The 18,846-nt window shown below is 44.6% G+C and overlaps 1 protein-coding gene across 3 annotated transcripts; it reads right to left on the bottom strand.

Annotated features, from left to right (window-relative positions):
- Positions 1 to 1,226: 1,226 nt before the first annotated feature.
- LOC133370375 (guanylate-binding protein 1-like) lies at positions 1,227 to 13,661 on the bottom strand. Of its 3 annotated transcripts, none has more exons than XM_061596600.1 (11): positions 13,338 to 13,661; positions 10,874 to 11,108; positions 9,175 to 9,302; positions 8,746 to 8,855; positions 7,741 to 7,980; positions 7,232 to 7,461; positions 5,928 to 6,208; positions 4,662 to 4,874; positions 2,923 to 3,025; positions 2,299 to 2,492; positions 1,227 to 1,573 (listed from the first exon to the last, which is right to left on the bottom strand). In XM_061596600.1, exons 2-11 carry the CDS (start codon positions 11,046 to 11,048, stop codon positions 1,445 to 1,447), a joined length of 1,803 nt encoding a protein of 600 aa, XP_061452584.1. In that variant the 5' UTR covers positions 11,049 to 11,108; positions 13,338 to 13,661; the 3' UTR covers positions 1,227 to 1,444. The 3 variants fall into 3 exon arrangements, with proteins under 3 accessions (XP_061452584.1, XP_061452586.1, XP_061452585.1); XM_061596602.1 differs by having other exon boundaries at positions 7,232 to 7,465; positions 7,775 to 7,980; positions 13,338 to 13,658; XM_061596601.1 differs by lacking the exon at positions 13,338 to 13,661 and adding an exon at positions 11,301 to 11,414.
- Positions 13,662 to 18,846: the final 5,185 nt, after the last annotated feature.

Here is an 18,846-nt window from a genome sequence, read left to right on the forward strand (position 1 = left end):
ACATCTGTTTTAATCTGTTTTCAAATGGACACACTGCAGGGTAATGCAGAATCAATCTGCAATTAGCTTTTATTTTCTGAAAGAAACCAGTTTCTCAAAAAGCACTTTTCAAGGGCAAAAAAATATGCAATGGCAGTGAACACACTAGTTGCCTACAGCAAAGCGTTTCCATTAGCCACACCTGGAGGGGCAATGGGTTGATCTGCTGCTCAGCTACAAAACCTCTTTGAAGCTGAATTTTTAAAAAATGCACTCAAGCTGATTCCACCAGGTTTTACAGTAAAAAAAGGGCAGGGTTTGACTAGTGTCATGTGTCCCCTTTTTCAGAAGAGAGAGGTGGAGACACACTGGAACCAGCAGAACAGGAAGTGTGTTTCTACCCTAAGTCTCCATTGATTCTAGAATGAAATGTTGTGTGTGTGTGTGTACACAGCCTTTGTGACATTGAAGGGCCATAGCGAGGAAGCATTCATCATCTGACTCACAAGCATTGTGGCTCCAAATCGCCTTCTTTAGTGACCAGCACTGAGACAATGGAAAGCAGCCATGCCCCCCAAAGATCCACGCCTGGTTACCTAAGGTGAGCTCTCAGGAAGCAAAGGTGGGGGGGGGGCATAAAAAAGCAGCCTTGTCCTGATTCCCCAATGAAGATACGATCTCCGTATTTGGTATGTTTTGCATATGGCTAATGACAATCAAGAACTTTGGATCAATGTAATTGTTTACAACAGCCAGTCAATGCAAAGACTCAGGGCTCATCTGGGCCATACTAAAAATGTATGTTTTCCTTATTTGAATCGCCTACTGATAGTGCCAATGAGAACCCAACAGAAGCAAGAGGCATGGAAGGAGGTGGAGTTAGAACCACCCTCACAGGATACTTTGAGACAACAAAACCGTAACCTCCCTCTTTAGATTCCTTTTTCTGTTATGTTCACAGCATAGCCAGTATGAGAAACTGCAGATTAAGGGATGGGAGAGTGTGGGAAGGCAGTGGAAGAAGAACTATTGGAGACACAAGAGGCTTACACTGCAGATTAAAGGGAAGTATGGACCAGTGAATTTGCCTGAGAAATAAAGGCACTCCTAGGGAATAACATCATCTGAAACATGAGATGGGGGTGATTTCCTCCGCCCTTCCTAAAACCTTAAAGAGCTTCATAGCTGAGCAGAGATTGAAAGCTGTTTTCCCACATCCAAACCCAGTAAACTTTCCACACGCTGACTTGTCTTCAAATTGTTTCAAAGCCTTTTATCTTTACACAGAAGCCTCCATTCCATGGCCTATCTTGACCTTCCATCCTTTCCATCTTTAAATGTTGTGTGCACAATCACATACAGTCATGCCGCAAACATCTGCTAAATACTCATTTTGGTAGCTTTCATACAAAGTAGATCCCCCCCCCGTTCCTCATCCATCTGGGGCTTTTCAGAGATGCCATCTTCAAAGGATCACACATCCAGGGCCTCCACCTGACCCCTGTTGCCTCATCTGACTCTGCAGGCCCTGGATCTCATTCTGAAGCCTGGTGACTTCTCGCTGGAACCCTTCTTCCTGAAGCCGCCTCTGCTCCTAAGGCGTGGCAGAGATAAAGAATGAAGTCAGTATCAGTTGATCACAAAGCTAAGATGGGGACTACAATAAAAAGAGGGAGCTGGCCCAGAGCTAGTCCAACTCAGATGGTGAACTGGGACAGGTGAGCAATTTCTTCCTTCCCCATGCTCCATGTTCACTGCATGCTCTACTGTTCCCTAATTTTAGGACAAAGGAAAATCTCCAAGATGATTCAGGCATCTTTGGTCACCTAGTAACTTTTCTAGAATGGTGCCATGTTGCACAAAGTGGCCCTGTGATTTCTAAAGGAAGTACCTCATAGGGCTTCTCAGATTTGCAGGTGTTTCCAGAAGCATCAATAAGGACAGAGGAAGACCAACCTGACCCTATTCATCAGCCAAAGAAGAAGCAACTGCAGGAAACTAGCTTCCACTCTTCCAGAAAGAAGACTTACAGGACTGTAACTAAGAAGGAGTGCCTCGGTTTGCTTTTTTCCCTCCTCTTTCCCAATCCTTTTTCCTTTTGTGCTGTATCATTTACATTGTAAGCCTAAATGGTGGGGCCATCTTATTACTGATCGTTGTGAGCTGTTGACTGAAGAGTGGGGTAAAAATACTTTACACATATGAATGCATGCAGCATTTTATAGGACTCTCCTGTCTTCAGTGAAACCTAGCAGGAATGCACTTTGTGAAGGCTGGAGATATATATGCGCAGACTGACGATACTAAGGATATTGTTACCTGGAGTTTTGAGTTCAGCACCATCTCGTGCTCTGCCCGAAGTTTCTTCCTGTCCTCCTCCATTTTTTCCATTAGCTGATTTTTGTGCTGCTCGAAACTCCGTTCCTGTTGCTGGGCCCTCTGGACAGCCTCATCTTTCATTTTCCTGTGCAGTTCTGCTTCCCGTGCAGCGGCTTCAGCCTTGACTCGCTCCACTAGAGAGAAAGAGACAGATGGTGGCTAGTCATACATTCGGGCACCAGGTTGGTGACGGCTGCACTAGGGTGTTATTATTCCTGTAAGTCCCAGAGTTCTTTGAATAAACTTATTCTAATGGGCTTTTCCAGAGACTGCACAGAGGGCAAGAATCTGCCCAGCAAGGGTAGCCTCTCCCATTCAGGTCCCAGTCAGTCACCCTTCCACAAAAGCTGCTTAAAAAACTGTATTAAGTGGGAAGCATGGTCATAGTACTCTCAGTTGTTCCAGTTTTGGCCTTCATGCACAGGCCTGGGAGATGGAAGGAAACAGGAACCAATGAATGTGACTGACTGGTGGTGGGACTTCCAGCTCCGGCAGAGGAAAATAAACTATCTTCCTCTTGTGGGTTTGTCCACCACACAGAAGAGTTCTCTGAACTGGGGTCACCTTCAATCTCCTTCTGTTTGTCCGTGAGGGTCCGTTCAGCCTGCAGAATTGACTGGGTTGCTGCCTCCTTGGTTTTCAGGAAATCTTGCAGCACCTTGGGCGCCTGGAGAGAAAAGAGCAGTAGAGTGAGGTGATCTGCTTGACTTTGTGCTTGAGTGCAAAGCTCTATGCAGTCAAGGCTGTGAAAATAACTGCAAAAATCTGGGAGCCAATCTAGATGTGACAGGGCACCCATTTGTACCTTTATCTATATTAATGGACCAATTACATTTTAAGCTGAGCTGGATCTGCATGAGCCACTGTGGTGTAGTGGTTCAGTTGTCAGGCTAAGACTGGGGAGACCCACATCTGAGTCCCTACTTAGCCATGAAGCTCAACAGGTGACGCTGGGCCAACCTAACTTTCTCTCTCCCTTATCCTGGTCTACCACACAGGGTTGCTGTGAGGATAAAATTGGGGACACACCACACATGCTGTCTTGTGTTCCTTGAAGGGAAGGAGCAGTATAAATTTAACTAATAAATAATAAAACAAAATGTTCTTTACTTGAAAAAGGCAACATGGGAGGAGCGAAATCCATTTCCAACCGATTTACCACTCTGTCCCTTTAAACAATTTATCCCACCCAGCTCACTTCTGCATCAGAGCTGCGCTGGGAGAAACGTGCTTAAAGCACTTTGCAAAGAGCAGAGGTGAGTAAGGCAAGGGGGGGAGGGTTTTGTTTCCCTTCTCCCCTCCCACAGGCTGCTTTGTCATGCAAAGTGGACACACACCCCTTATATGTAAATGTGGCAGCCACCAAGGTTCTGAATCACAGCTTTTCTTTTTAAAGAGTATTTTTAGCCCCTAAGGCAACCGGGGGCCAAACTATACGTTACATTAAACATGCTTTTTTAAAAACCTGGCCACTTTTATTTTGAAAGAAAAGCAGCAGACAGGGGTCCTCTATCTGAATCAAGGCCCCTGTGTTACTTTCCCCCAAACTTCCCCCATCCCCTGCTGCTGTTATTTCCCACCCCCAAGTAACAAGATTAATTCAGAGAAACACAACACCGTCGCAGTGGGGCACACGCCAAGCTGCCTCAAAGAATACAGCAACACTTTTGAGAATTAAACAAAAAATATCATAGGCACTGGGTGCTCACCTAGGAAAGGTCTACAAGGCCAACATGGCCATCAGGTGCATGCTGGGGGGGGGGGGTTGCTTATGATGATTTATTTATTAAATTTATACCCCGCCTTTCCTCTAAGGAGCTCAAGGTGGCATACACTGTTCTCTTCCCTCCCTTTTTATCCTCAGAACAACCCTGTGAGGTAGGTTAGGCAGAGAGACCGTGACTAGGGTCACCCACACCTTTGTGGCTGAGTAGGGTCCCAGTCCTAGTTCAACACTCTAACCCAGCCTTTCCCAACCAGTGTGCCTCCAGATGTTGTTGGACCACAATTCCCATCTTTCCTGACCATTGGCAATGCTTGCTGAGGCTGATGGGAGTTGTGGTCCAACAACATCTGGAGGCACACTGGTTGGGAAAGGCTGCTCTAACCACTACACCGCACTGGCTGGCTGTAGTGGTGCTACAGGGCTGCCAACTGAGATCCGATGGTGGCTCTGGAAAAACATTTTGAAAGGAAGAGTAAGGTTGTTTGTAAGAAAGGAAATTATACTCATGTGAAGCTAAGGGGGAAGGTGTCCTCCTGACCCTTGCCCCCCTGCTGCTCTGCCTATGAGTGTGACTCACCATTAGGCCTTTCCCAGGCACCAGATGATACTGATCCACCTTTTCCTTCTGGTCATCCAGGAACTGCTGATACCCACCAGGCACAGAATAGCTCCCCTTGGCAATCTCTTCCTCCAGGTCCTGGAACAGCTGTGTGAGCACAGCCTGGCAGCGATCTGATGATACCTGCTCATTTTGAGAGAACAACTCTAGAAGCTTGGCTTGCAGTTGGGCCTGGGGAGAGAGGGGAGGTAAATAGAGGCTGTAAGCAAACTAGTTGCCAGATCAAAGTGTTTCCATTAGCCACACCTGAAGGGGGCTTGATCTGCCAATCGGTTGTGAAATCTCTTTGAAGCTGAATTTTTTTAAAAAAACAGCACTCAATCTGCTCCCACCAGGTTTTGCATAAAACAGGGCGGGGTTTAACTAGCATCGTGTGCCCCCATTTTTAGAAGAGAGAGGTGGACATGCACTGGAACTGGCAGAACAGCGAATGTGTTTCTACTCAGAATCGGACACAAAAGCTATTCCCTAGTGGAGAAAGGTACTATATTCCCTGTTCCAAGGGTTCTCAAAATCTAAGCATCCTTGACTGGTAGGGCTTCCTCTTGTCACAGAAACTGGGCCCAGTGGACCAACAGAACGGGGAAACAATGGGTCATGTGATTCCAAAGTGTGCTTAAGTGTCCCCCCAAAAAAGAATTCAGGGAAGCAAGAAGCCCCTCCAAAAAGATGGCTATTGTTCCATTGACCTGCCCAGCACCATCAACCAATTTAAGCCAGATGACACCCACAAAGTCCAACGTAACACATATATTGGGAGAAAAAGGGTGCAAGTCCATGATTCTTCTTTCTGGCCTCCTCAGCATTGGATAGGGGAGTGTAGAAGGAAGTTTGCCCTTTTAGAAGCCCAGAGGGGAAACTGGGATGCCCTGGACATCCATAGGAGGTGACTCTTACATTCAGATGAAAAAATCCAGTTTGCTGAGTACCAGCTGGCTTCCCATTTGACATCCCAGAGGGGGGAAGGACATGTGGAAGGGGAAAACAACACCTGCTGCTAGCCCATTTTGCTTGAAGGCGAGGAAAGCTGGCCCACTAACCTCCCTCCCCTTCTCAAAATGGTCCTCTCATAATTAGTTGTGCACTCTAAACACTCCCTTGGGAACAGGATCACCTGGATGCCCTCCATTCCTGGGGGCAACCCAACCCAACCCAATGAGCTCCAAATGAATCCAATCAATGCCCAAAATACCCATGCTAAGTAACCAGATTTAATCCCCATACCCCAAGTTCTTTCTGGTACTCGTGATTGTCATCCTTGAAGGCGCGGGCCATGAACACTTTAATAGCCTCCTTCTCGCATTGGGCGTGCAGTTCCAGCAGCTCTTCAACAGCCTCGGTGGGCAGCTTCAAGCATTTCTCCATCTCAGCCTCATAGTGTGTGAGGGCATCATGCACAGCAGCTGTGTTTTCAATCTGTGCCAAGGCTACCACCGCGTTCTCTATGCAGGGGATGGACCCACTGGAGATGGCATCCACGTAGGTCACTGCCAGGTGCCCCAATGCTGTAAGGAGTGGGAGAGGGGGAGAAAAGAGGTTTATTGATATTTTTATTTGTGAGTGTATTGCATTGTATTTCTAGCCTGCCCCATCCTGAAGGTCTCAGACTGGCTACCAGCACAGACATCAAAATTCTTTAAATCATATAAACTACCTGTGAAGTCCCTAGGTCTAGGATGTGCTTTAATTGTGCAGTATCTAGTATCCAAGGTATTTTAATAAAAACATGGTAAACAGTAACAATTAAAATGCAGTATCAGAGCTCTGTCATACCAGCTTAGTCCCAACCCCAAATAACAATCCAGTTTACAATCAAATTAACGTAGCACCTCATGTACTATACATTTTGAGAGGGGTCGCAGTATTAGTCTCCTGTAGCAAGAACAACTGAAAAATCTTGTGGCACCTTGAAAATGGAAATGGACTGCCTTCAAGTAGATTCCGACTTATGGCAACCCTATGAATTGGGTTTTCATGGTAAGCAATATTCAGAGGTGGTTTACCATGGTCTTCCTCTGGGGCTGAGAGGCAGTGACTGGCCCAAGGTCACCCAGTGAGCTTCATGGCTGTGTGGGGATTTGAACCCTGGTCTCCCAGGTTGTAGTCCAACACTCTACCACTACACCACACTGGCTCTCTCGTATGGCACATTAAAGACTAAAAAATTTATTAAGGCATCAGCTTTTGTGGATGGAACCCCACTTTGTCTTGCATCTGACAAAGTGGGCTTGAGTCTTGAGTCCACAAACGCTTATGCAGTAAAACACATGTTACTTCTTAAGGTGCCATAAGACTCTTTGACTGTATACATTTTGAATAATTATAAAGTGAAGTTGGTCGGGTGCAAGTTGATGTACCCCTCTGGCACACCAAGAATTAAAAATGGGGACAACACAATATTTTCTTGCCCCCATCACAAGCCCTCAAATCCTGCTGCCGTATCTTGAAGTCTGTGGTTCAGCCCCAGCCTCTCCACCCAGGATCTTCCCATGAACACCATGCAACCCACGCCCTTTGCGTCTACTCACATGTCCCAGTCACTGTGTGCCCTCCTTGGACGACTTTGGCCTGAGCTTGCTTGTAAATGTAGCGACAGAAAAGCTGCACCTGTTCTACAAATTCAGGGTTCAGTTTAGATTCAGGAAGGTCCTCCAGTTCCTCCAACTCTCGCCTTGAGGCCGGGCGGTCAAAGACAAAGCACTTACGGCTAGGGAAGTACTGGCGTATGCATTTCTTGGCAAGGTCCAACTTCTCTGGGCTGCCTAAGAGGGAGAGAATCACAGGTAAGATCAGACCAACAAATCCTAATGGGCTGGTGTGATCCTTTGCATCACATCACACTCAGACAGCAGAATTCTAAGGTTCACAGGGGTGGGGGCAGTCTTCCATGTTCATTGTACCACCTCAGAATGCACACGGTTGCTTCTCTTTTGAACGTGCCCCCCATGTCAAAATGTTTCCTCTTGCAGAAAGCTGACAAATCTCAGAGGAGGCTTCTAGCCTAGCCTGTTTCCTGCTGGTTTTTTAATGTACGTACACTGGTGGGTTCAACCTCCAGCTCTTCCCAGTACCTTGGATCCTCTTCAAGGCATTCTCCAGATACTCATCCTCAGATATAGGTTTTCCATTCAGCTTCAGTAGTAATGAAAAGTCACGCACAGCCCAGATGAAAGTCGGGAAGAACCTGAGAAAGTCATCAGAACCTTCTTCTTCACCCCCAGAGCTCTTTGTGAGTGTCCGCTTCACCTTGATGTGCTTAGTCAGCTCTGTCACATAACTAGGATTGCACTAAGGAAATTAAGATGCCTTTTCCCCCTGCGCAGGGCAGTAAGAGCCCTGCTCTGACCTCTCAGGGACAACCCTGTCTGGAATCTGACGCTTTGCATTCCTCCTCTATCCCTCTTCACTTCTGCTAAGTCCCTTCTTAGGACTGCCATCCAGTTAAAGAAATCTTACACAGATATAAAAGCAATTGTTCCCAAGCAAAAAAGCATACTTCCTTTGTTTTTAGATGTTGCATGCATGTGACATAGTGTTAGAAGGGGCATGCCCTCTGTGTGTCAGAGAAGGAAAAACGCCTCTTCTAAAAAGACACCTGCCCACCCCCACATAGATTTTTAAGGACTTGCATTGAAATGAATTAATGGGGGGGAAATATCTGCTGTCTGATCAACTGGAGGGTGGGTTGTTTCTTTTAGTGTATCAAAAGTAGCTTTTTAAAGAAATTTAACCAATTAACTGATGAAAAGTTGCCACCCTATTTATTAGCACAGTTCTGTTCCTCTTCTTTTGAATTTGTCCACAGTTGTGGTGAGCAGTTGCTGGAAAGCCGTGCGGAACCGCTGCTCAGAGTGCCTTTGTGTGGTCATTTACCGTGCACCATGATCCCATGTCATGGAAACACATACATGTATGAAGAGGTCATTCCCAGAAATGTACATATGGATTCCATGCTACCCCAAACTCCTGCACCATCCACAGTAACTGCAAAGCACAAAACTGGAGACAAAGCGTGTGTACTACATTTTGCACAGAAGGATACTGCAGTTTCTCCAGAGCATATTGGTCAATGGTGCCCACGCTGTTGTATACCAAAGTGCTCCCAAGCAGAATGGACAAGACAAAAATCCAGGAGTCGTTTGCAGTATTGCTCTGTAAGGAATAGTATGGATAATTAGCAAAAAAAAAAAAAAAGCCCTGGTACAATGGATATTCATACTTAGGCCTCGCACCCCTGCATGGAGTGAGGTATGCAGCTTGGGAGCTTTCTGCTCCCACAGCCTCACCCTGCAGGGACTCCCAAGGGCTTTGGGTGTGCTCCAGATTAGTCTAGTTCTCCTGGTACGTAGTCCCAGTCCTGCCTGGAAATGCTGAGAATTGAACCTGGGACCTTCTGCACACAAGGCAGATGCTCTTCCACTGAGCAACGGCCCTCCCCCATAAAGACATTCGCTCCTTGCCTCCAACTTACCTTCTCCACATCACCCAGCCCCTCCGTGTCCAAAAGCACCAAGGTGCGGTCAGGCTTTTCGGGGTGAGGAACACACCACATCCAGATGCCCATGGTTTCCGCTTGTATTGTGGCCCCCAGAGAGAAGCCTGCAGGGGACAAAGAAGTTAAGGAAAGGGAGATAAAGAAACAAGTATTTGAACCTGCACTGTTATCCTGTACACATTCAATGAAACTGGGAAATCCACATTGCACCAATAGCCTTGTTGGGGAGAGAGGACCTTTCCTTCTGTTTTCTGCTTTATTACATATAGGGCTCCTCTAGACCACCTGTTTATTGAGCATTTGTCTTGATTGCAAAAAGTGAGCACAGAGGTTGGACAGTGTCCAGTCTTTGTTGAGCATTCATTCCAATTTGTTTGTGGGAAGATTATATGACAATGAGCTTTCATACATCTTCCCATTTATGTATCTTCCTGTCAGGTATTCATGCATCCCACACTTTTTCAGGGCATTTTCTGTCACCTTCTTTACTACAAAAAATCTAGCTGGTTTTGTTTTTAAATGGCCTTGTTGCTCTACGGCAGCGGTTCCCAAACCTTTCCCCCCGTGGACCACTTGAAAATGGCTCGCGGTCTTGGTGGACCACTTAATGATTTTTCTGCCTGTTGTAGCAATTGTATAACACTACTGTAGAGGCAGTATGATTTTTAATTGTATTTTTATTAGTTCTTTTGTTTCTTAGATTGTGTTTTATTGTATTAGTTTGCATTCCATAGAATTCAAACTGTAATACAATAAAATACAATATAAGAAATAAAAGAACCAATAAAAATACAATTAAAATAATTATAAATATTTAATGCAAACATGACGCAGACCACCTGAATGAAGTGCACGGACCACCAGAGGTCCACAGGCCACAGTTTGGGAACCCATGCACTTGGGCAACAGACTGCTTTCATCTGCTTTAGTTGTGCAAACCTAGATTTCTGGTATGCACCCGAATCGGTCCCACAAAACAGCAACAGTCTGGAGACACCCATAAAGTGGTTTAGAAATTTTTTTCTTCGGCACTGAAGAGAGGGTGACAGATGTGAAAGACTGGGAGTGGTGAGTAAACGATTTCTATCGTGGGGAAAATATAGAACACAGAGCTCCAGTCAGCTTCACACATACACTTGAGACAGTGGTATGAGGAGCAATGGTGCCCTAAGACTAGGGATGTCAGAAGGCAGCAATTTCCATTCCAACCTGTATTTATCACAAACAGCACTGTTTCCATTCCACTGCAGTACGGTTTCTGCCAAATACTACGTAATTCATCTTGCTGTCCTCACTGTTTTATGTAATTTGCCTACGTTACGGATTTAGCATCATTATTGACATAATTATTTTAACACCATTCATTTCAATGTAAAGGAAACATTAACAAATGTTTAAAAAATAACGTAATTAATTACATGTCATTTGTGGTCTTAAAAACAATAATGATGTGAACGAATACTGGTCGTATTTGCTTGACTGATTTCTGTTCCTGAACATAGACGAACACGTGAACTGCAGCAATTTCCACTTCCGTGTCTGCTCAGTTTGGAATGCTCCAACATTCCTCCCTAAGACTAAATAACCCTAGCATCTGAATGTCCCCTGCTTGGCCCCATCCAGCCCACAACCTCTACTCAGGAGAACACAGTGCAGATTCTTCCTGCAGTCTCACCTTTCTTCCTTCCCGCCAGTTTATTCATGAGGTACGATTTGCCGGTCCGGTATAACCCCACGATGGCCACCACCACCACGGGCTGCTGGATGCTCTGCAGGACCTGCAGGGCTTCCTGGTTGACCCTCAGCTGCTCACCGGGGTTGTTCTCTATCAGGCATATCGGTGCTTCCATGATGCTTAGCTGAGTTGTTCAGAGGCTATGCCGTTCAGCCCAGGAAAGAGGCCCAGCAATCTTAAGAGACAGAAAAAGTCAGCAAATTCCATGATTGAAGTATGCACTGTATGAAGAACTTCCTTTTGTCTGTCCAGAATCCCCTGCCAGTCACTTTCATTGTAACAAGAGAGAGGAAGAGGAACTATTTTTCTATCTGCTTCCTCCACACCATGTATAATTTTATAATAACCCATTATGTCCCAAATTTACCATTAGTTATAAAGCCTCAAACATGCCAGTCTTTTCTCTTAGTTAGGTGCTCCAACCCACTTGACTGTCCTGCTTGTCCCCTTCTGCATCAGTTCCAGCTCTGCAATGCCCTTGCTGAGGTGGGGCAATCAGAACTGTACGTAATATTCCAAACATGGCCATACAATACAGATTGGTCTATAAAGTCATGTGATACTGTCTATTTCTATCCCCTTTTCCAAATGAGCTCATTGCTGACCCTTTCAACTTCCTAATTTTTTTAGAAGTTTCCTCTTTCAAAATCAAATGTGATCCTGTCAGAGCTTCCCTGCAACCATGTCCTTACCTGCATGCTTAATATGATAGCCTAGTGGTCAATGTTCCCAGTCAGGTTTACAACACTTACATCTCACACCTGAACCTGCTCAGCACCACGCATAATTATTTTAATTAATTAATTAACTAACTAAATTTCTATACCACTTGATTGTAAAAAAACCTCCAAGTGGTTTACAAAAAAACATTAAAATAATCAATTAAATGGTTAAAAACAAGTAAAAAATTAAAAATTAAACAGCAACAGAGAAAAAAATTCAAACACATCAAGATCTATGTGTCTGGATAGGCTTGCCTAAACAAACAAACAAAAATTTTGTCCAGGAGGTCACTTCCGCTCTGGTTGATTGCATGAGCAAATGTTCTAAGGCACCATCATTTGAGGTGTCTAGAAATGTGTGTCTTTGTTGCACCCAAAACATTCATATAACCAGTTTATGTAAAGGCTGTTGAAATCACCTATTACTACAACACTTTCATCTTTAGGTGCCTCTCTGTTTTCCCCTCCCATCTCAATATCACTCTTGGGGATGGGGGAATAGCAATTACTTATTAGGTCCTGGTATTTTTGTCCACAGCAGTTCTGTGCAAATTCTTGTTAAACTGCCTAGTCCAGGGGTAGATGAAGGAAGAAAGGTGGTACCAACCAATGGGTAGAGACACGGTGGAACATGGAGGAGCCATAGTGCTTCCAGATGTTGTGGACTACAACTCCCATGAGCCTAGGCAGTATGACCAGGGATAGGTTTAAACTGCTTTTATTTGTTGTATTTACTCTTGTCAAGTGGCTTTAAGACTTTTTCTTTTGTATAAAGCAATTAGGGATAGGTGAGAAATTCAATTCAGTTCACATTTGAAGACTAATTTATTAAATTCTCAGTTTCCAAAACAATACGAGAAACAAAACACAGCCATCCTTCAAAATTCGTACTTATTCAAATTTTGCAATGCAGTTCGCCAACAAATATTTACAAAAACTCATATGTTAGGGGAAAGTGTGCATAAAATAAATATATAAGGAAAAATAACATACAAAAATGCATTAAATGGTGAGAAATTGCACAAAATATGTACATTAGTCAAAACTGCAGACAAAAATGTGTTCATGAGAAATTTGCACTAAAAAAAAATTGCAAGTTGCTGCAGAAATGTGGAGAACTGAATTTAAGATTGGAAAGATGAGAAATTAGAGAACCAAAACGGACCGATCTTTCCATTCCTAAAACCAATCGACAAATGATACTGTATTTATTTATTTATTTTCTATCCTGCCCTTCCTCCTAGATAGAGCCCCCGGGGATTGCAAACAAGCAACAAAACACTAAAAACATCTTTAAAAAACACATATTGAAAGAAACGTATTTTAAAAAAGATATATAAAAACAATCCCAGCACAGATGCAGACTGGGATAAGGAAAATGATGATGATTTCATTGCCAGCGAGGGGGACAGATGTGTGTGGGATTTTCTGCCTCAGGTATCAAAACAACTTGACTGATTGGTCTGGCCCTTGTCCAGCTGGCGGGGGGGGGGGAGGGTGAGAAGCGGGCAGGCTGATGGGACGGCGTTTGCTGCTTCACTCCAGTCACCCAAATGTCTTGTGCCAGCAATTTGACCCAAGTGGTCCCTTCCGCAGCCTGAAAGCCTGATCATCCAGGGCTTTCGCCTGTCTCTCTCAAGCTCAACAACCTTACAGGACGGAGAGGGGAAGATGCTACTCACAGAGTCAGCGTCCTGGCTCTGCCGGCTTCGTAACCCTCCTAGGCCACTGGAAGTCAAGAGGCAGCGGCTGCTGCTCTCTTTCCCACAGATGAGAGCTTGGAGAAGTTCAGAACTGCTGTGCCTGAGCTCGACTCCAGCGCCTTTTTACGGGCGTCGCACGCTCATATGAGTTCTCGCCACTAGACTCTTTGCCCGGAATCGCTGTCGGGAGTCGTCTGATGACATGTTTCAGTTTCGCTTTCCCTTTCCCTACAGAGGGACTGTCTTGGCCGGCAGGACTGTTTGCTCTCAGCTTTCGGAGATAAACGTATGACTGTGTAGCCACAGACATGGGGTATGAAGAAAGGGTGGGGGCTGAAGGCTGGAAAATCCCTCGGCATGACCAGGGCAGGCAGCGTAATCCCTTCACCATGCCTTGAATTCAGACCAGGATGTGGAATCGGGTACGGTAGTCGCTTCACTCCCAGCCCGTGATGACTCAGCAGCCCGCAGCAACTTCAATTCCAGTCAATGTTTGCGTCTATAAGTCAATAAGTAATTCTCCTGTTTAGGACAGAAGAGATGTTGCCCAATTTGGTGCTGCAGTTAAGGTTTGAGGAAGAACGTGGAACCCCTTTGCCCAGATTTTGAGCACCTTTTGATCTTCGACAGTCCCACACAGAACTCACAACAGACTCATGAACACACATTTTCTGAGAAAGACCTGCGTTTGTTTGACAATAAGTCCTTTTGGACTGCCTTCAAGTCAATTCCGATTTATGGCGATCTTAAGAATAGGGTTTTCATGGTAAGCAGTATTCAGAAGGGGTTTGCCATTGCCTTCCTCTGAGGCTGAGAGGCAGTGCTGGCCCAAGGTCACCCAGTGAGCTTGATGGCTGCATGGGGATTCAAACCCTGGTCTCCCAGGTTGTAGTCCGACACCTTAACCACTACACCACACTGGCTCTCCTTTTAGTGCTGGGAAAATGTGATGTTTCCGTGAAAGAAGTGCTTCTGCTGTTGGTCCCCTTCTGTAACAGTTCTTACTCAGAATAAGTTGCTTAAAGAAGCTGTAGCAGTTCCCAGAAAACAGGGTAGCAACTTTCAAAGATACTGCTGTGTTAGTCTGTAGTAGCAAAAACAAAAGAGGTACATGTCACCTTAAAGACTAACAATTGTATAGCACAAACTTAACATGGAGTAGAGTCCACTTCACCAGATGCTGTTACCCTCAGCTGGCAGGTGCAGAGAGAGAGAGAGAGAGAGAGAGAGATGGATGGATGGATGGATGGATGGATACAGACTATAGAGACAAAATTGTAATCGAGGTCAAATGGCAAAGCAATACAAAAACAGTCTATGGTCATATCCACACCATACATTTCATAGAATCATAGAGTTGGAAGGGGCCTATAAGGCCTTGAGTCTAACCCCCTGTTCAATGCAGGAATCCAAATTAAAGCATACCGGACAGGTGGCTGTCCAGCTGCCTCTTGCAGTTGCAGAGCCCACCACCTCCCTAGGTAATTGGTTCCATTGTTGTACCACTCTACCAGTCAGGAAGTTTTTCCTGATGTTCAACTGAAATCTGGGTTCCTGCAACTTGAGCCCATTATTCTGTGTTCTTGCACTATGGGATGATCGGGAAGAGATCCTGGTCCTCCTCTGTGTGGCAACCTTTCAAGTACTTGAGCAGTGCTATCATATTAACTTCTCAATGCTAAACATGCCCGATTATTTCAGTCTTTCCTCATAGGGCTTTGTTTCCAGTCTCCTGATCATCCTCATTGCCCTTCTCTGAACCTGTTCTAGTTTGTCTGTATCCTTCTTAAAGTGTAGTATCCAGAACTGGACACAGTACTCAAGATGAGGCCTAACCAGTGCCGAATAAAGGGGAAGCAATACTTCATGCGATTTGGAAACTATACTTCTGTTAATGCAGCCTAAACTAGCATTTGCCTTTTTTGCAGCCACATCACACTGTTGGCTCATATTCAGTTTGTGATCAACAACAATCCGAAGATCCTTCTTCCATGTAGTATTGCTGAGCCAAGTATTCCCCATCTTATAACTGTGCATTTTGTTTCTTTTTCCTAGGTGTGGAACTTTGCACTTATCTCTGTTAAATTTCATTCTGTTGTCTTCAGCCCAATGCTCCACCCAATAAAGACTGGACCCAGGACTGAGCCATGCAGTACCCCACTCGTTACCTGCCCCCAGTTTGAGAAGAAACCATTGAGAAGCACTCTTTAAAGCACCTTTAACTCACATGTGACGCACATGGCTGTCCTGACACCCTCAATCCTGGGAAGTGTAGTTTGTTAACGGTGCTGGAAATTATAGCTCAGTAAGGGGTAAACTACATTCCCAGAATATCTGGTGGGGGGGGCTATGTGCATTAAATGTGCTTTAAATGTATGTTGTGGATGTGACCTGTGGCAGGGATAGCCACAGGACTCTCAGGCTAGACATTTGTTTATTTATTAAGAAATGTATATGCCACCCTTCACCAAACAGCCGCAGGGTGCTTCACAACATCATAATCAACAATATAAGAACTTTACAATGTAATGAATTGTATCCAATGCTAGTTCTACTCAGAGTAGACCCAATGAAATTAACATAGGCCCACTAATTTCAGTGGGAACTCTCTAGTGTAGCCAATCCCTGTGGGGCTTGCCGTCAGTGCCAGTCAGCTGTTCTGCACTGACGGCAAGCCTTGCTTGCCAAGGAACAATCAGGAGTACATTCTGAGTCTTCTGATTGTTCTTTTGCAGCTGCAACTTTACTTGTCTCACACACCTGATGTAACATATTTATTTATTTATTTATTTAATATCCCTCTGTTCCTTCCAAAAGGAGCCCAGGGCGGCAAACGAACAGCAAAGCACTAAAAACATATTTCAAACATCTTAAAAACAAAACATCCTAAAAACACTTCAAAAACAAAATATTTTTTAAAAGTATTTTTTAAACAATTCTTTTTTAAACAAATATTTAAAAACATACAGTATTTAAAAAATATCTCCAACACAGATGCAGACTGGGATAAGCTTTCTACTTAAAAGACTTGTTAACTGGACAGTAGTATGGATTGTGGAGCAGGAGCTTCACTCTTCCAGCCAACATCACACACACCCATGTGTGCACCCAGGGGGCACTTAAATGTGCCCGGTGCTTTCACCTCATGTATCAGTGCGCATGCCTGCCATCACTCAAGATTGGGTGATGGCAGGCATGGGTGCTGATGCACAAGGTGGCACAACTGGGGCATATTTAAGTGTGTGTGTGCATGTGCACAAGCACACACAGGAGGGAGGCAGGGGCCTGCGGTGGGCTGGGGCCCGTGGGGCTGTGATGGTCTGGGGCCGGCCCTGGGGACCAGGAATTCCATGGAGGCAAGTGAGGAGGCTGATGGAGGACAGACAGATTGCTCCATTCCTTCTCCACCAGTCTGCTTGGTTTAACCATTAGCGGTGGAGGAGGGAATATATCTTCCTCTACAAGCAGCATGGAAACAGCAGGCTGGTGGAAGGGGGACAGATTGCCCCATCTTTCTTCCACCAGCCTGCTTACTATGAGGAAAGGTACAGCCTGAGGGCTGCATTCTCTCCTGGGTGACCTTCCGAGGGCCACGTGCCAGTGGTGGGTGGAGCCAGAGGCAAAAGTGGGCAGAGCAATGCATGCAAAATTTCTAGTAGGCTAGTTTTTACACACATTCACACACGTTCCTCTCTGCCCTCCATCCAGGCAAACAATAGGTGTTATGAGAGTTCAGGTATACATGTTTTCATTTCAGCCAAGCAAAAATGCTCAGGGGGACAAAGCAGGGGCGATGGTGGCCTGGGGCAAGAGGGGTTGGTCTTGGGAGAGTTCCAAGGGCCAGATAAAGAGGCCTGGGTTGGAGGTATTTGATGAAACGCCTCTCCCCATACCAACCATCCTGTGTCCCTGTTTGTGCCACCGCCAATTATTGTTGCTCATTATGCAGGTACTTGGAGGAGGGCCTTCAATGTGGTGGCACCCCAGTTATAGAACTCTCCTCTCTTAGGAACATGAATGGTCACACCATTAATGGAATTTTGTAGTATGGTGGAAAAGAACCCATTTGATTTGGAAGTCAAATGTGATTATTTTTGGTTGGATCTCTTTCAGCTATTGATAACTGGAATTGAACTGTAAATTATCATGATGATGATTATGATTGTATTTAATTATATTTATAGGATTCTGTTTTTATTGGACCTTATTTTATAGAAACTGCTTTGAAGTCTTTTTTTTACAAGGTGGCATATAAAAATTTATATTAAATAATTAAATAAGTGGTTTAGTTTGGTAGATGATAGCATTTTTTGCAAAAAAAAAGGTAAATGTAATTAGAATATTAGAGAAATGCTGGTATTTTAAATTTTGGGTTTAGTTGTATTTACACTTGTATATGACAGTAATAGAATCATAGAATAATAGAGTTGGAAGGGGCCTATAAGGCAGAGTCCAACTCCCTGCTCAATGCAGAAATCCAGCTTAAAGCACAAATCCAGTTTAAAGCATAAAGAAATCTTTGACTGGTTTATATAATTAGATAAATAAAGTAAATAAGAGCAGCATACACAAATCCTCACTCAGCCATGAAGTACACTGGGTGACCTTGGGACACTACCTACCCTCAGCCTAATCTACCTTGCATGGTTGATGGGAGGATAAAATGAGTGGAGAAAATCATGTATTCTGCATCAAGCTCTTTGAAGGAAGGATGAGATATAAATGTAATAACAATAATATGATTTGGGACAGTCGTTTCTTTTGCAGTGGAGAGGTGCACATACCCCATATAGGTATTTAAACTACATTTGTAACTTTGGATCAAGGAAACTTTCAGGGAAGGATGTGGGATATGGAAATCAGCTTCAGACTTCTGTTACACTGGAAAGGCTTTTGTGTGACTGATGTACTTTTGATTGCTGCAGGGGTGTTTTGTTTTGTTTTTTAAGTGGTCTTTCATCCAGCTCAGAGAGAGAACGGAAAAATTCCATCCACACAGAACTGACATTAGGACAATGCGGGTTCAGTCTGAGGGGCTTCCTTGATCGGATGCTAGAATCCTAGGATCAGGTCAAAGCATCTAAAATTTTGGAAGAACCAATGCATTCTGGGTATCATCTTTCCTATTAATCTGTCAGGAGCAAATTACACTGAATGCTGGAAGCAGCCCCATCCTTCTGTCTACGTAACATACGTTTGCCTCCTGTCCTGTAGAACATCTATTATTCACCCCGCTTTTTACAGAATTCCTTTCCCATCTTTTTTATCCAGCAGCACACAGTGATTCTTCCCCCCTTCCGTTCTATAGATCCTCCTACACCTAATTTTCACAATGGTTCAGCCCAACTGTTGCTATATTCCTCGCTCTCGTCGCTCGTTGGCTCTTTTCTATAGATGGCATGAAGAGCCACAGTTTAGCAGAAAACGCTCAAAGTAGTAAGAGGCGAGCGCAAACGAACGATGTTTTATTTGGTCATGGGGTCAGGGA

This window comes from Rhineura floridana, chromosome 15 (assembly GCF_030035675.1).
Source record: "Rhineura floridana isolate rRhiFlo1 chromosome 15, rRhiFlo1.hap2, whole genome shotgun sequence".
NCBI lineage: Eukaryota > Metazoa > Chordata > Lepidosauria > Squamata > Rhineuridae > Rhineura > Rhineura floridana.